The 17,875-nt window shown below is 42.3% G+C and overlaps 1 protein-coding gene across 1 annotated transcript in view; it reads left to right on the top strand.

Moving 5' to 3' along the window:
* The window catches only part of ERCC4 (ERCC excision repair 4, endonuclease catalytic subunit), a 30,572-nt gene extending 13,565 nt beyond the window's left edge, over nucleotides 1-17,007 (top strand). Inside the window, exons 8-11 of the mRNA XM_037151211.2 lie at nucleotides 1,258-1,855; nucleotides 3,808-3,900; nucleotides 10,099-10,211; nucleotides 12,749-17,007. Coding sequence (XP_037007106.2) covers nucleotides 1,258-1,855; nucleotides 3,808-3,900; nucleotides 10,099-10,211; nucleotides 12,749-13,482 — 1,538 coding nt within the window. The 3' untranslated portion in view covers nucleotides 13,483-17,007. The remainder of the gene's footprint in view (nucleotides 1-1,257; nucleotides 1,856-3,807; nucleotides 3,901-10,098; nucleotides 10,212-12,748) is intronic.
* Nucleotides 17,008-17,875: the final 868 nt, after the last annotated feature.

The following is a 17,875-nucleotide window of genomic DNA, read 5'->3' as shown; positions in this document are numbered from 1 at the left end:
GGCTGCTGCTACCACTCACTGGAGCCAGCTATTGCTTATTTGATAGGACTTAGGAGCCAAGACCAGCTATTCTTATGGAAAAGCAGCATGGATGGGCCTGTAAATTGGGTGGGGCAGAGCCTGTGGAGATCTCCAAGGTGGGTCACACAGGTTAGCCAGACTGATGGAGACAGATTTGCCACCATCTGGCCAGCTCTGTTGGGGGAAGGATTAGAAAAGGGACAATGTCCTCTCTTCATGTTGGTGCCAGACACTTCAGTTTCTCCCTGTGTACCACTGGTGCCGTTAAAGCTGCTACCCCAGTGCTGCAGCTCGGAAAGAGTGAGTCTGAGTAGTTGAGTCTGTGCGTGGGCTCTTTAAGAGGCACTGCTTGGGGCTCCAGCAGTTTCTTCCACTGACTCAGTCCCCGCTAGGTTTCTCCCCCGAAGTTGTGGGGACTTATCTTCCTGTTGCTGGAATCCTGGGTTTGGGGGCCTGGTGTGGGTCTGGGACTCCTGGCTCCAGAGATATCCCTCCCAAATTTTTACCCAGACGGTGAGGGGCCAGCCCATTCCACATCTGTACCCCACCTACCAGTCTGGATGGATGTGGTTTCTTTAATTCCATAGTTGTCAGACTTCCATTCATTCTGATTTCATAGTTGTCAAGCTTCCATTCAGCTCAATTTCTGACATTCCTGAATGATGGTTGTTCTATATTTTAGCTGTAATATTGATGTGGTTGTGCAAAGAGGTGAGTCATGTCTACCTATGCTACCATCTTGATTGGAAGTCTGTCTTTAGTTTTATTTAATGCAGTTTTTTATTCTTAGAGAGTCAGTCTTAACTTATAGATATCAATCTTCTCTGCTATTTCTTCTGTTGCTTTTGAGCCTAGAAAAGCATCTGCAGCCAGACAGATGAAGAATAGTAACCTTTTTTTAATAATTTAGTATTTAGCATTTGACTCTTTAATCCACTTGGAATTTATTCTGATGTATAAGATCCTCTGGAAATTATCAATTAAAAAGAGCTTCTTCAAAGCCTCCTTCATACCATGGCTATACTTTCATAAGATTAAATATTTCTGGCTTCAACTTTACTCAAAGCTTTACGTAATCCTGCGTCTAAGACCCTTTTTTAAACAAATAGTAAATGTTTTATCTTTCGCACCAAGAGGTAAAATGTGCCTTCCTCATGAGGAAGGCGATGAGGGGACCCATGGGGGATAGGAAGACAAGTAAAGTAACAGTAACATAAAATCGTTTTCTAATTTTAGGTCAAGTACTTATTTGTGCAAGCGACGACCGAACGTGTTCCCAGCTAAGAGAGTACATTGCTGTTGGAGCAGAGGCCTTCTTGCTGAGACTCTACAGGAAAACTTTTGAGAAGGATAGCAAAGCTGAAGAAGTGTGGATGAATTTCAGAAAGGAGGATGGCTCAAAGAGAATTAGGAAATCAAACAAAAGACCCAAAGACCCCCGCAAAAAAGAAAGAGCTTCTACCAAAGAAAGGACTCTGAAAAAGAAAAAACAAAGGTTAACTTTAACTCAGATGATGGGGAAATCTGAAGAACTTGAAGAGGAAGGGGATGGCAAGGAAGGACATCCGAGAGACTTAGGCAGTAGCCCAGAAAGCTGCTTAGAAGAAAGTAAGCCTGAGGAGTTTGAGTTAAACTTGTCATCAGATGCCGCTTATGGAATTCTAAAAGACCCGCTCACTATCATCCACCCGCTTCTGGGTTGTAGCGACCCCTACGCCCTGACAAGGGTACTCCACGAAGTAGAGCCAAGATACGTGGTTCTGTATGATGCAGAGTTAACGTTTGTTCGTCAGCTCGAAATTTACAGGGCAAGTAGGCCCGGGAAGCCTCTCAGGCAAGTTATAAACTATGAACTGTATCTTAAAGGCTTCAGATTCACAGTTTTGTTTTTCATACTCACCTGAGGATATGTTGCTCTATTTTAGAGGGAGAGAAAGGAGAGAAACATCAGTTGGTTTCCTTCCCATAGGAGCCCTGACCAGGGATCAAACTTACCACCTCGGCATGTTCCCTGACTGGGAATGGAACCTGCAGTCTTTTTGGTGTCTGGGATGATGCTCCAACCAGCTGAGCCACCTGGCCAGGGCTCACAGTTCTTTAGGATTTAACACAGAATCTATACCAGTTGCATGTGGGTTTTTCTTATCTTTAACATTCTGTTGTTACAATTTTGGTTACATTTATGAAACCTTATTTTACTTGCTGATGAATCTGGGAAGCTTGCATAGGAAAGCTATCTACTGTAGAATAACAAAGAATCCAGGGGACTTCTTGGGTCCCCATTACCTGCTGCTCTGCTGTTTTGTACCATGTTCTTTATGCCTTGGTTTGCAGCTTATGAGGCGCTCTAAGAAATTTATAAAATCCTAGCTTCTCTCCAAAATTAATGTAATCGCGACTCAGATAAGTAATTTCAATCTTCTAAAATCTCCTTCTCCGTAAATTTTAAGAAGTGACTTTTGAGTTACATTCATATAAAACTAAAGTATGTGAGGAATTATTGTACCAACTTTTCTTGGACTTCAAGAAATATCAGATGAAAAATCTACAGAAATAGATGAGAAAAAGATCCCTCCCAAAGAATATAGTGTTCTGGCTCTGCAATTATATGACGGGAAATAAACAGCAAAATTAATATCCTGGATGCAGCCTGAACCAAAAACAGAGCCAAAAGATATTTCTCTAGCAGTTTAACAAATGCAGCCTTTCAGAGTAGAGATGAATGGAGGAAGTGGATCAGAAATAATGCAGGAGAAAGAGATTAGACAAACCTGGTAAAATAATTATAGACTGGTAAGTTTTTCATTCTTTGCTATTGATCAACTTTGTAGACAGCTTGTCTGTTCTTTGTTGCCTGAGAATAAAATAGTGTGATATTTGCAAACAAAATGTCAGAATGTTAAGGGACCTGGGGGTTCAACAGCCCACTCTGTCAGAGGGAACCTGAAGCCCACAGATGGTGAGTGACATGCCCTGGTCACATGGCACATTCACAGGAGCACCAAGGTCTCTGGACTCACTGTCCAGTGGTCTCTTCCCTGTCCACACTTCAAAGAACCTAGAAAGATGCCGTCTAGAAGGAAGATCGAGGGCTAAAAAAGGAAAATGTCTCTGATGGAAGGTGAAGAAATGGGACAGAAGAGGAGCTTGACTCATCTTCTTAGCAGGAAACAAGATAGAAAAGCAGATCTTTTCTAAGACAAAAGTATATATCAAATTATTTCTTGAGGAGCCTGATATAATCCGTATGTCTTCAGTGTCTGTTTATGTAAAACGGTGATGGCTCAGTTCTGTTAAGACCTGAATAAAGAGAACTGAGAAGTTACCTAGGAAGATAAAGGTCATATAGATTTCACTTGCTTGTCTTTCACTAACATGAACTTTCATAAGCTGGTTTTTATTACTACTGTCCAACTTTTTAAATGTTTATTTGGCAGGGATGCAAAGAAAAATTGTAAAAAGAGAAGCCACTGAGATTTTGTGTTTTCTGACTTGTTTATAGTTCTAAGGAAAGAATTATTCTGTCCCTGTAGTTATATTTCAGTGTTTACCTAAACTTTGTTCCTCCTTTTTGGCAAAAGAAAAGAAACCCATGTGGTAATGAGACCTTTAACAGGTGGGGTTTAGGCAGCTTAATTTCAGTAAGTATGTGATTAATGGAGCCTTTTATCTTTAGTCAAATATTTATTATTTGAGCACTACAGGTTGCTGATTTAAAATGCTGTGTTCTTCCTTTCAGGGATTAAAGGTTTTTGCACTCTAAAAGAGCTCTGTCTTAACTTGCAGGGTTTACTTTCTTATATACGGAGGCTCGACTGAGGAACAACGTTACCTCACTGCTTTGCGGAAAGAAAAGGAAGCTTTTGAAAAACTCATAAGGTAATGCATAGATCAGTATGAAAACACAAGTGATATTGGAGGCCTTTCAAGATCTAGAAGCTTCTCTGGGTGGGGGCATATCTAATAGCCTTCTGGAAAGATGGAGACGGGAAGAAGTTGGAGAGGATCACATCAAGATGAATCACGACATATATCAGCACATACTTCCTTTTTCTCTCCCCCTCTCTTCACCGTGTCCAATTGCTTTCCGTGGTTCAAGAGGATGTTAGAAATGTGAAGAGAACTGCTTTTCTGCTCAAAAAGAGATGAAACTGAAACACTACTTTTCTAAGACATGTGTTCTTAAAGTTCTATCTGCTCTTCCCCCGCACACGAGACTTCTCCCATTCCTGTGAATTATGATTTTTTCCTCCTTGTACAGTTTCCATGGTCTGTGGGTGGGTGATGGCTTGACTCTTTACTGGGAGATGCTGTTACTTCCCAGGCAGTTCAGATCAAATGGTGGCTCTGGGAACATATTTTTGACAAGGTGTGACGTTGGTCTGAACATACATCCATGCTTTTGAAAATGAGTATCCTTTAATGTTCTGTATCCAAACAGAAAAAGCCATTCAGTTTAGTATAAGGAAAATGTTTTTAAGTGAGACATTCACAGACTGGATGGCTGCCTCTCAGCCCTGCAAGTGTTTGAGAATCTTATAAATCCCACTGGGGATGTTACGAAGGAGAGCACGGCTTGGTGAGAGAAGAGGATCTCCAAGGAGCCTCAGAAGCCAGGGCAGGGGCTGGACAGGGCATCCTTGAGCAGAGGCAGAACACAGTGGACCAGAAGAGACTGCGACCTGGGCCGAGTGTGGCTGGGCCAAACCCATCTTCCAGGCCGCAGACACTGGCAATGTATCGGTGGCAGTGAAAATTTCAAAATGGACAACCATCCTTCAGCACTGGCTGAGGACTCTCGGTATATGCATTAAAACATACACGGTCCATACAGGGTCCCTTCCCTGCAGACCCTCTGTGATGGTGGCCTGCCCTGTTGATGGATTCTTCTAGTGCCTAGTCACACAGTTATTGGTCAGTCCTTTCTGCCTGGATATGTATTTTCTTCTCTTTAATAGTTCATTTTTTTGTATTTTTTCCCATTACCATATATCCCCTTTATACCCTCTTCCACCTCCACCTACCCTCCTCCCCCACCTCGCAGTCACCACACTGTTGTTTGTGTCCATGAGAAAACATGGTTTTTTTTTAAGATTTTATTTTTAGAAAGAGTGAGAGAGAAAGAGAAGGAGAGAAACACCAGCGTGTGGTTGCTTCTTGCACGCCCCCTACTGGGGACCTGGCCTGCAACACAGGCATGTGCCCTGACTGGGAATCAAACCAGGGACTCTTTGGTTTGCAGGCTGGCACTCAATGCACTAAGCCACACCAATCAGGGCAGAAAATACATTTTCTATTAATATTCTCTGTGGAATGGTTTATATGGTATATGTGTATGTATGTGTGTTTTTAGAAAAAATATTTCAGAAAGAGCTATAACAAACAGTATAATATAGGCTACTTGTTCTTGTCCAGAGTTTTTAGTGCCTCTCTCTGTCTTTCAGATCTTTACACTCCCAAGACTCAGTCAACAGATATTTATTGAGCATCTATTATATGCTAAGCCCTGTGCTAATATTAAAGTGCTTAAGTTAGAGTGGGGCAGAAAAAGTCTCTGCCCTCCTAGAGCTTGTCCTCTAGTGGAAAAGACAAACATTAAATGATTAAGCATTGAATGAATATTATTATAGGTAGATGTGTGCGGAGTGCCCCTGGCTGCAAAGGCAAAGGGCACGGGTGTAATAAGAGAGTGTGTCAAAGAGATCTAGCCCGGTGTGGCAATCAGGGGCAGCCTCACTGGAGAAGTGATATTTAGGCTGATGCAGGAAGAATTGTACTAGTTGCTAGGTAGACAGGGTAGACATGGGGCTTGTGTTGATCAAAGATTTGTGTGAAGGCTCAGAGGTGCAAGAGGGCTGCTAAGGTTTTAAGCCTTGACTCTAAAGACGATACAACACCATTGAAGGGTTCTAAGTAAGAAAGTGACATCAAACCAAGGAGCAGGGACCATCGTCATAAGGCTATTGTGATGGTTTGATGAGAAAAGGTTGTGACCAAGAGCTAGTTGAAGAGAGAGGAACAGATTTAAGAGGCATTTAGGAGATAGAATCAGAGAATTGGTGATACTGGGTGTGGGCCAGTACCTCCTAACCATTTCTAACTCTTTTTAAAACATCCTTTGCCTTTAGCACGTGAAGTTAAAATATTCAGATCAGGTCATAGGTGTTCATGTTGAGTATCCCCAATGCCACCGTGAGGCCCAGTGATTTACTGACAGGACCTGTGGGAATCAGAAAAACTGGTATTGCACGACCTAGGTGTGTCACAACAGGGCACCGATTAGAATCAGCCAAGGGACAGAACATGTGGGGCAAAGCCAGGAGAGCCAGGCATGGGCTCCTGGGTGTCCCTTCCCAGTGGAGTCACACAGATACGCTTAACTCCCCCAGTGGCAGTGGGTGACAGCACACACTACGTGTTGTCTGCAGGAACACTCTCCTAAGCCTTGGGGTCCAGCGTTTGTACTGGGGATCAGTCACATGGACACAGAGTGCCAAACTGACAGGCTCCACCTGTGGAGCAAAAACACAAGTTAGCATAAAGCATCGATCCAACTGGTACTGTGTGGCCCCAGGCCTCAGGCACAGGAAAACCAGGCAGAATATTCCAGGGGCTCGGAGCTCCTCTCCCAGAAGCTGGCCTAGGGCCAGTCCTAGAAGACAGGCCTTTCTTGGGAATGTGCAGGGTTCGAGCAGCCGAGCTCGCTGAGTTAACCCTTTCCTTGCACGGTGTTGTAGCCTGAGGAACCTGGTCAAGTGTGGGGAGAAAGGTCCCTGAGGACGTGAGCTTTTATGCTTCCCTCATGAGGGAAGCCCAGAGCATAGGCTGTTTTAAGAGATTGTAGCAAGATGTTGAGGACCCCATGTCGTCCCCGTCTTATATAAATGATTCTGTACATCAGAGGGCTCAGTGACGTGGTATGGATAAACCTGGCACTTACTGGGAATTGTACTCGGCAGAACCTGGAATATGGACTTCCTCCTCCTACATTTCAATCTATATAATAATTTCCATAGCTGATTTTAATGTAATTTTATCTATGGTCTGGCATAATTTTCTAAATCTTCTCAGTGGTGATTGTCTACATATTAGAAGTTAGATCTTCCCTTATTACATAGCAAGCAGAGAGTTACACTATTTAGAACCTTCGGATATTTACTTTCCCAGAAAACCTGGGGAATTTGAGAAGTGTTTGTTTTGAAAAGAAAAATATATGTGCGGTGCATTGCGGAAAGACCATTTCCACTGAACCTTTACTTGGAGAAACATTTAATGGCAGAGTCAGATAAGGTGCCTTGCCAGGACCTCCACGGGTGATGTTGTAAGAATAAAAGCAGTGCAACTATTTAAAATGACCAGAGAAGAATGAAGCAAGCGAGCTGGCAGTGAAAAGATTGTTTGACTGGACTGAAGATTAGTCTATTACGGATGAGTAAAGAGAAAAAAGACTGCACTTCTAAGTATTGATAATAAAATGCTCCCTAGGAGAAAAATTTTTATTACTATAGAAAAAATAGCAATAAAATTATGAGTATACATAGTTTTTGAAAGGTCACTGCTTTTCAGAGGAAGAGGTCACACTATTTGAAATGTTACAGTTAGAAAATAGGATCACAGAATGGGTTAGCATGAGGGCTGGAATAAATGCCCGTTTGAAGAGACATCTCCTTCAGTGTTTCCTCCCTTTGTTGTCTTGTACAAGCTATTCAAGTCTCACTGAAGATGTTAAAGCAAAAATAAGTAGCCTTATTATGTTAAGTGGAAATAGGAATCTGAATTTTAAAATTATTGTTTTGTGCCTATCACATAGAGTAATGAATACTTATGCTAAATGTTGAAAGCAAGGGACTGAATATTTACAATTGTGGCAAATTTCTGTTAAATTAGCCCTGGCTGATGTAGCTCAGTGGATTGAGTACAGACTGTGAACAAAGGGGTCACCGGTTCAATTCCCAGTCAGGGCACATGCCTGGGTTTCGGGCCAGGTCCCCAGTGGGGGCCACGTGACAGGCAGTGTTTGTCTCCATCTCCTTCTTCTTCCCTTCTCCTCTCTGTAAAAATAAGTACATAAAATCTTTAAAAACATTTTTTGTTAAATTAATTTGAGTTATTGGTAAGGAAGACTAAATATTTTCTTCACAATCGTGGCTTCATTTCAGTAGTACATTTTTTCTCAAATTCAATTAGCAATTTGTTATAACACTTTATGGCAAACTAGCTATTTTATTTTATAATATTAATTGAAGTCATTGTGGGGTCATTTGAAAGTAATCTTCAGTTTGTAGCATAATCGTGGATAACCTGGGGAGGAGGTTGCACAGGGTAAGAAAGTGCACCAACAAGGACAGCTAACCCGGTGTGGTGCTTGTCGTGTGCCGGGCACCGTTCCGAGTGCCTTACCAGGCATGTGTCGTCCTTATAAGAAGTCTTAGTTACGTTTTATTGTCATCACAATGTTACAGATGAAATCGAGGCACTGAGCCATAAATGACTTGCCTAAGGCTGCACAGCCATAAATGGTTTCAGATAAAACAGAAAGACCATCCAGAGTCTGCGCCGTGGCCGTGCGGCCAGCCGCTCCCCGGGCACCGCTCAGCCGGGACACTGGAGTGCCCCCGTGTGCGGCACGTAGTCTGCTCGGTGAAGAACGGAAATGAAGAGAGAAAAAATCCCCGATGTTAACCAGAATGTTCAAGAAAAAGACACTGAAGAGTAATAATTGTTTTGAGTGGTTGATTGGCCCCTTGTCCTCAACTAGAGTCCAGTAGAGGCAAAGGAACAAAATGAGTGGCTGCCAAAGTGCAGGTATTTTCCAGGAGGTAGCACCTATCGCCCGTGTTGAGAATAAGGAGGAAAAATGGATCGGGAGCTATCGACTTGTGACTTGTGTATAAAATGTTGCACTGAGTATGACTGTGCATTTGTATATTGTTTCAAATCATATAGAAATTAAAGTTATAATTTCTATTCGTCAGTGGTATCATTTACTGATGCCCTGCTCTAAAACTTTATCATCCAGCGTGGTTGGAGACTTGGTCCATCTGGTTTCATTTCCTTCCACTGGAAAAATCTTTGTTGTTTGAACCCTTGTTGAAATTATTAGTTGGTATCGAAGATTTGTCTTCTGTTTCACCTTACCCTAGTCTCTTATGGCAGTTTATTCTACATCTCCCCCTGCCCCATGGTTTCCTCAGCTCAGCTGCAAGCCACACAAGGGGAGAGAGAACCTTATACATCTCCCTTGTCATGCGTCGCACTGACGCCACACAGCACTTGCCACCTCGCGAACTGAATGTAACATGCTTGACTGGTTTTGACAAATAAGACTATAGCAAACCTGGCTCACTCTTTCTTTGGTCTGGGGTGACCTGGTCACGATCGTAGCTACTGATTACAGATCTCCATCATGACCCTGTTGACCTACGGGTGGGAGGCGCTGAGCTGCCCTGAGGACAGGAGCCAGCGTGACACCGCGTCTGGGTGCAGAGTGCCTGCACAGCATGGGGAGCGCTCTGTGCGTGTGTTTAAGCGCGTGTACCCGTGAGTGAACCAGTGCTGCTTTACTGCATAACCTGAGGCATTGATTTTTTTGTGTTTAAATCTCTGCAAGAAATTTGCTTTCTCGAATTAATCGTGATTTTCCTTTAAAATTGAGAGTGTTTAATAGAGTTTTTAAAATCAAAGTTCTATTGTGTATGTTTTTATTTTCTAAAGTCATTGATTTTTAACGTCCCTATTTATGATTACCCTGAAAATGTTGGAATTTAAATTATTTTTAATGCTCAATAACACATTAGCATGCTTTCATAAAAATTGCTCTGCAACATTTTTTACATGCTCACTTCATGTCTGAACGAGTTTGAAGGACATAGAGAATAGAAAGTGAACAGCAGCCTCTTCAGCCCTGGGCAACGAGAAGTGGTACCCAACTAAACGTTCGCTCCTTTGCCCATCACTCGTCTGGGCATGTTGACCTCTAACGTATTTCTTACCCTCTCCTACTGCAGTGGCCACGTAGATCACTTTTTATTTTGTAATTTACAAAAGTTGTTTAACATTTTTTTTCTTTTCTCCCAGGGAAAAAGCTAGCATGGTTGTCCCTGAAGAAAGGGAAGGCAGAAGTGAGACAAACCTCGACCTGGTCAGGGGCTCCGTGTCCACAGGTGTTCCCGTCGACACTCGGAAAGCAGGTGAGTCCCGCCTCCTGTGGCCGGGAAAGGAGGCTGTGAGGTCCCCCGAGTTTCTGTGCAGAGACTTGGTTTTTCTCAACAAACTTAAAAATGGGTGTCTGCTCCCGTAGCCTAGTCTCCGCTCTGCCATTTCTTAACCATGGGTCCTTCCCGAGTCGAACTAAGGCTCCTCGTCTGTAATGTAAGGGCGTGTATTTGATGCACCCAGCTCGGAAATTAGTTGTGTTCCAACATTGCTTTTAACTGTGGCTGGTGGAGACGCTAAATGTACTTTTGCAAAGAAACTTTTGTAAATGGTGATTAGGTTCTTATCTTAACTGGAAGAAGCCAGTATAACCAGAGATAGCAGATAGGAGTTATTCGAGGTACGTTCCCACTTGCCTGTCTGGATTTGTTTGTTGCTCCTTAGCACTTTTCCAGATCCCAGGAGTGTGGTACCGTCTTGCCTTTTAGTACCTGAACTGTGGCAGACCACCAAGACCTGCTGAATTCCAAGCACACTGTGATCGAGGAGTAACCATTTCCCGTTCCCCACATCTCTTTCCCCACGGCAGCAGCTGAGATCAGCCAAGTGATATGAGAAAAGCAGTGTGACTGAGTTGACATAACCTTTGGTAGGATCAAGCACAGTTAGAACAGTGGGTCTCAGAGTTTAGTGTACCTAAGAATAACCTCAGGTGCTTGTTCAAACAGTACATTCACAGACCTCAGTCAATAGACATTCCCATTCAGCAGATCTGAAATGGGGTCAGCATCTCAGGGGCGTCTGATGGAAGTGGTCCTTGGATCATCCTTTGGGAAACAATGCCTGAGAGCACCTAGGCCTTTTGGAAGAAGATTCCTATCAACTTGAACAGGTTGCTGACACTTCACGCAGAACTTCGGGGTTTAAGGCAGTAGGAAGGAAGAAAGACTTGAGTGTGCAGCTGCCTCTCAGAAAGCTCCTCACAGAAGTCTGTCCTTTTGAGTTCAGTCCTCTAAGCCCTGTGTTAGTTTCCTATGGCTGCTGTAACAAATTACCACTTAGTTAGTGGCTTGAAACAATGCACATTTATTGTCTTACAATTCCAAAGTCCAGTGGGTCTCACCAGGCTAAACTGAAGGTGTTGGCAGGCCTGCGTTCCTCCCAGAGGATCTGGGGGAGAGTCCCTGTCCTTCCCCCTCCCCCACTCAGGGGGCTGCCTGCATTCCTTAGCTCGTGGCCCCTCGTCTACCTTCGAAGCCAGCAGTTCCAACTCTAACTTTCCTACTTTTCTTTCACATATAAGGACCCATGGGCCCATCTGGATAATCTGAAATAATCTCCCAATCTTACACTCGGTAATTTAATTACACTTGCAGAGTCTCTTTTGTCATATAAAGTCACATATTTGCAGGTTCCCAGGAATTGGGCGTGGACATCTTTGTGGGCCATTATTCCGCCTACTTTAGCCCTTGTATAGTCCTTAAGCCAGAAGCACTAGCATCTCAAGAGCTCATTAAAATGCAGTCTTAGACCCTATCCCAGACTAAACACAGAGGTTGGCAAAAGTTGGGTTCACAGGTATGATACAAATAAATACAGTCATTAATAAATAATAATATAAGAATAAGCTCTGTTTTTTGTACGCACAGCTATAAAATCTACTTTTGCTCACCCCTGTATAGAATTCACTCTTTACCATATGATTTCACTTATATGTGGGATATAAAACAAAGTAAAAAATGAAAAAACAAAGCATACTCATAGACAGACAACAGTGTGGTGGTCAGCAGAGGAACGGGGGTCGGGGAGGGTAGAGGGTCACATGTACGGTGACAGAGGGCTCTACACTTTGGGTGGTGAGCACACAGCACAGTGTACAGGTGTGTGTCATGGATTCATGCACCTGGAACGTACATAATGTTACTGAGCAGTGCCACCCCAATAAATTTAATTTTTTTAAAAGAGTAAATCTGGGTGGTAGGAATTAAAAAAAGAGGAAGAAGGATCTGCTCTTTAACAAGACCCTGAGTGATTCACATGCACATCAGAGTGGAGAGCTCTGTTTTACAGTGTTTTTTTGTGTTTCCTGCCTCTTCCATTTTCTCATTACTGGAGTCACTGATACAAGCACTCGAAGTTCCAATATTGTTCACAGTAGCTCATAAGATGATTTATACAGCGAGCATTGTTAGGCACACTGTGTGCCGGGCTCTGTCCTAGTAATTGGGAATATAATGACCGATAAAATGGTCAGTGCAGTGATAAGGGACTATAGGGGAACTACAGAGGGAAAATGGTAGTGAAGTGCTGGCATTTATGGATCATTGTAAGTAAGGAACCACCCATTAGTTCTAACTTTCCTACTAGTTCTATAAAAGAAATTGCCTTTATTTACTCTGTATATAGCCTTTTTTGAAAATAGAGGAAAACATGGAAAAATAGCACATAGTATTTTGGAACCATGCGTCGTAGATTAACAACGGAAACATAATTTTAAACTTTAATTGTTATATTTCATCTTTGCAAGTTGTGCCTCAGTGACATTACTTAAAATGCTGCTTTTCCTTAATAGGTGGCCAGGAACAGAAAAGTGCACAGCAGACCATCGTGGTGGACATGCGTGAGTTTCGAAGCGAACTCCCGTCTCTGATCCACCGCCGGGGCATCGACATCGAGCCGGTGACCTTGGAGGTTGGAGATTACATTCTGACTCCGGACATGTGCGTGGAGCGCAAGAGCATCAGCGATTTGATCGGCTCCTTAAACAATGGCCGCCTCTACAGCCAGTGCATCAACATGTCCCGCTACTACAAGCGCCCGGTGCTTTTGATCGAGTTCGACCCCAGTAAGCCCTTCTCTCTCGTGGCCCGCGGTGCCTTCCATCAGGAGATCTCCAGCAACGACGTTAGTTCCAAACTCACGCTCCTCACCCTGCACTTCCCCAGACTCCGGATCCTCTGGTGTTGCTCCCCCCATGCCACCGCGGAGTTGTTCGAGGAGCTGAAACAAAATAAGCCACAGCCTGACGCAGCGACAGCTATGGCTGTTACAGCGGATTCTGAAACCCTCCCTGAGTCAGAAAAGTATAATCCTGGCCCCCAGGACTTCTTGTTAAAAATGCCGGGGGTAAATGCCAAAAACTGTCGCTCCTTGATGAGCCACGTTAAGAACATTGCAGAATTAGCAAGCCTGCCACAAGACAAGCTCGCAGGTATTCTGGGGAACGCTGCAAATGCTAAGCAGCTTTATGACTTCATTCACACCTCTTACACAGAGATCCTGTCTAGAGGGAAAGTGAAAAAATGAACAGTGGTGGCTGTTTTCTTGCCCCGTGACTGCGCTTTTCATCTGCTTTTTGCCCTCCGTGATAGATCGTTATTAATTATTAGCTCAGTATCTCGTTCTCCTCCAGTGTTTTTAATGATTGTGCTATTTCCTAGTTGAGTGGGTCAGAGCCAAGGTTCCTTCCTGAGCTTTGCATTCAGGCATCTTTCCTGACTTTCCTGTGCCAGGTCTCCCTTCCTGTGCCGGCCAAGCCGGTATGTGTGTGCAGTTTTTAAGCAAGGTGCGTCAGGATCAGGTGATGCTTCTGTAAGTGCTTACAGAAGGCCACTTTTGAGACAAGCCAAAGTTCGTGTCCTACACAAACTGATAAAACACACACTCAGTTGTATTCTCACCCTCTGTCCGTAGAGATATTCCCCCGGAACACTGAGACGGAAGCCTCTTTGCCATCCCTGACCAGTTTCTCTCCACATCTTTGTCCATGAGGTACTTCTCCCACCTCTAAGAAAACTTCCTGGGGATTTCCTCCTAGTGAGCTCAGACAGCCACCTCTAAAACCGGCTGGTTGATTTCCTGGACACCTGAATAGGTGCAGATGTAGCACTCGGTATTGTTCAAACCCAGTATTTTTAAAACATAAAATGAATTGCCTATTTATAGAATTTTATGCTATAGTTGAGGAACCCTCAGAATTCTCTGTTTTTACTGAGATATTTAACATCTTAAAGATTTAGTTTTCCTTCCTTGAGACAAAAAAAACTGTAAATATAAGGAAAATCAATGCATAGATTATATAAAAATTCTAAAGAAATATATATGTATTTAAAAATTCATAAAGAAAACAATCTCATTCTAAACCTTCTGATTGATTTTATTTCACTCTTTACTGGTATGTACATACAGGACACAGCATCTTTGTGCAGTTTTTAAACTTTTATATTTAAATATTATTAACTTAGGTATTATACACATATTTAGTAACGAGTAATGATTTTTCTACCTCAAGAGCTGATGTAGATGTCTGTTCCCCAAGCCACACCACGTGGTTTAATGTGTCATCGGTATCAGCCACGCTCTTCTTATTTAACACCTTTTGAGCTCAGAGGAGACCGTGGGCCACGCAACACAGAGATGGTCTCAGCTTCACCTCACGTCTTTTAACTGTCCTCTCCAAACTGAACCACACTGACGCCTTCATTTCTTGGTGTGTTAACCTGTGTTAATACAGTTAAAGTGTATGTGGATTTGGAACTGTGTACGGAGTGCTGCAAGAATGGATTGAGGGTTATCAAAGAGCCCCTTGGTCACTGTAGAACTCTGTACAGTGATCTGGAGGGTAGAGCAGAGGACAAGAAACAGAAATCAGTTTAAGATAAAGACTTGAGCTGCCCACTAATTTTGTACCAGGATTAAAAATATACCCTCGACAATAGAAAACAAAAATGTCAGATACATGTTAACTTTCACTTTTGTATGTGTTTCTGATGAAGTCTTTATCTAAGACTTCGATTATAATTAAAAGTACATTTAAGCCCTCGCTGGTATAGCTCAGTGGATTGAGTGCGGGCCTGCAAACCACACGATCGCAGTTTGATTCCCAGTCAGGGCACATGTCTGGGTTGCAGGCCGGTCCCCTGCAGGCCAGTTCCCAGCAGGGGATGTAGGAAAGGCAACCATACATTGATGTTTCTCTCCCTCTCTCCTTTCCTTCCCCTCTAAAGAAATAAATAAAATCTTTAAAAAAAAAAAAAGTACATTTAAAAAGGCACACCACCTGCCCTAACTGCATGGTTCAGTTGGTTGGGATTCCGGTACACCAGAAGGTCATAGGTTCGATCCCCAGTTGAGGTTTGTATGGGAGGCAACTGCTTGATATTTCTCTTTTGCACCTCTCTCTCTCTCCCCTCCGCCCCGTCCAAAAAATTAATAAACATATCTCAGGTGAGGATTTAAAAAAAGGCATGCCACCTCAAATAGTCACAGTTACTAACATTTTTCTTCACACTATTCTAGCACTCTGCTTGAGATGTGTAATTTCTATTATTTCTTAAAGCAACCAATTTAAACAATCCTAGTTATTAGTACAACAGTGATAACAGTGTAGTCGTATTCAGAAAGCCAGCGTCCTCTGACTCCAATGTTGTTTCTTGCTGCTGTACTTAGTGGACATTTGGAGAGAGGTGCACCATCTCCTGTGTGTTTGAATTATGACTGATATTTGCTAATGGACTCAACACAGTCCATACAGATGAAAGGCTCTCACTGCCACTTCCTCTTCCAACTACATAGGCAGGCTCCAGCACCAATAATGCCCCCTTTACACTACAAAATCATAAGTGTGCAGTTCTGTAACATAACAATATCACACTCAAGCACACCATTGACATTTTAGGTGAAGTGGTCAAATTAAAACTATAAATTACTATACCATCTTATAGCCCTACCCACCGCACTCAAGCAGGCCTCACTTCTGCCGGACCCTGTGTGGATACTTCAATGTGTCTCCAGTTGTGGAAACCCTCTAATACAACGATCATTTCCTTTCATTGAAATTTTTACAAGTTTTTACAATCTTTGGCAAAAGAACTAGAAGTGCACAGTTGAAAAATCAATTTTCTAGCATAACTCTTAGCTCCGCCTCTTTTAAAATCATAAATATCCAATATACATATGAACTCATGCTTAACTTTTTTAAACTTTTTTTAAAAACTGGAGATCCGCATTATTCTATTTTATAAGTGTTTTACATAAAATCTTGAGCATGAGATATTGTGAGAAATTGTTTGTTTTGTTTCTTTAAGTCACGGTTCCTGTCTTTATATTTCTTAAAATTATACAAGAAAAACATTTTTAATAGTGGTCATAAGTAATGTCCTTTTGGCAGTAAGTTGCTATTTCTTCATTCTGAGGCTTTAGTCGAGTATATATTTATGTATATTTTCATACATCCAGAACGCAACTTCCCAGCTCCCAAGGGACTAAAAATAATCGTCCCATTCCTCAATCCATCGGGAACATAGAGGGTTAAATCAAGATTTGATTGTGTTGACAGTATAAAGTTAATAAATGGCCTTGGGCAGGAAAACTTGCTCTGAAGCAAATCTGGAGAAGGGGGCAGGGCAGAGGCAGGCATTACTGGTCCCCACTTTTGTTTTTCATTTTCCTTTGGCTCAGAAAACTAGGGAAATCGCCTTCTCTTTGGTGTTCAGTTTAACCTACAAATGTCCTCTTAAAAACCAAGATTGTAGGAAAACTCTTTTCTCAGCCTTGAGTACATGAAAACTTATCCAGACGTCCACATGAGTTGTCGTTTTTCTTCATTATTTCACTTTGTAATTTGGTTTATAGCTCTTTCCTGTTTAATTCTCAACTTCAGCACTTAATTTACCATCTACATCCATAGGTTTTTGGTGGCCTACAGCACTGTTGCTTTTTGATTTAAGGGTGTGTGTAAACCAAAATTTGGATGGGCTGGAAACATAACTGATTCATATGAATTTGTAACAGAGTTTGTGTGGTTTTAATAAAATGTGTATTTATTCAGTATTTTCCTCAGCATTCTGTAGGTGACCGAAAAATAACAATGTATACTTGAAAAGACATCAATTCCCAATGCTTTATATTTACCATTGTGTTAGTAAATATAATTTTTTAAACAGAATGTTTAATTTGGCTACTTTTCTGTTCTGCAGAGTAAGTGATTAAAGAGGAAGAACTGCTCTTTGAACAACCGCTGTTGTGTTTGGTGTGACTGGTAAATCCACTATCTAAGGCTTTAGTATATTTTTCTTTTGGCTTTTTATTTTGTAGCAGTTCTATTCGAGGAAGAAAAAAACAACTATTCTCCTGAAAATACTCATTTGCTGACATGTGATGAGTATTGGGCCAGCACAGTGCCTGGGACGTCTTAACCCAGCAGAGATTAATCTGCTGCCGTCCCGACTCAAATACTTTTGTTCTTTCAACTTCAAAGCTGAAAGAAGTGAATTATCATTTTGACACATCTAGAATCTATTGTAATCCCTTAACAAGTTAAATTATTAGTTAACTAATTGGCTCATTTCCATGATTTAATTATTGTTGCTTCTGCCTTAAAATGTAGAACCAAATCCCCTTTTAACAAGGCGTAAGACAGGTTATTTCTCAAAATGTTCTAATGTCGTAATAAAGACTCTGCCAGAATAATGAACCCTTTTTTAATGGTAGCGCCATCACTCACGTTCCCATTTAATCCTCATAACAAAGCCTCGAAGGTGCTGTTATTTAAAATCCTCTTTACTCTTGTGAAACTGAGGCCCAGACACATCAAGTGCTTTACCCATGGACGGAAACACCATCTGAACCTGTGGACTCACTCATAGAGTCCACGATGAAACCCTGGCGGTGAGTGGCGGGAGCAGGGAATGGGAGCCTG

This window comes from Artibeus jamaicensis, unplaced genomic scaffold, assembly GCF_021234435.1.
Source record: "Artibeus jamaicensis isolate MK-2021 breed Jamaican fruit bat unplaced genomic scaffold, CSHL_Jam_final contig_729, whole genome shotgun sequence".
In the NCBI taxonomy this organism is placed as follows: Eukaryota; Metazoa; Chordata; class Mammalia; order Chiroptera; family Phyllostomidae; genus Artibeus; species Artibeus jamaicensis.
This window is presented reverse-complemented; position numbering and strand designations above follow the sequence as displayed.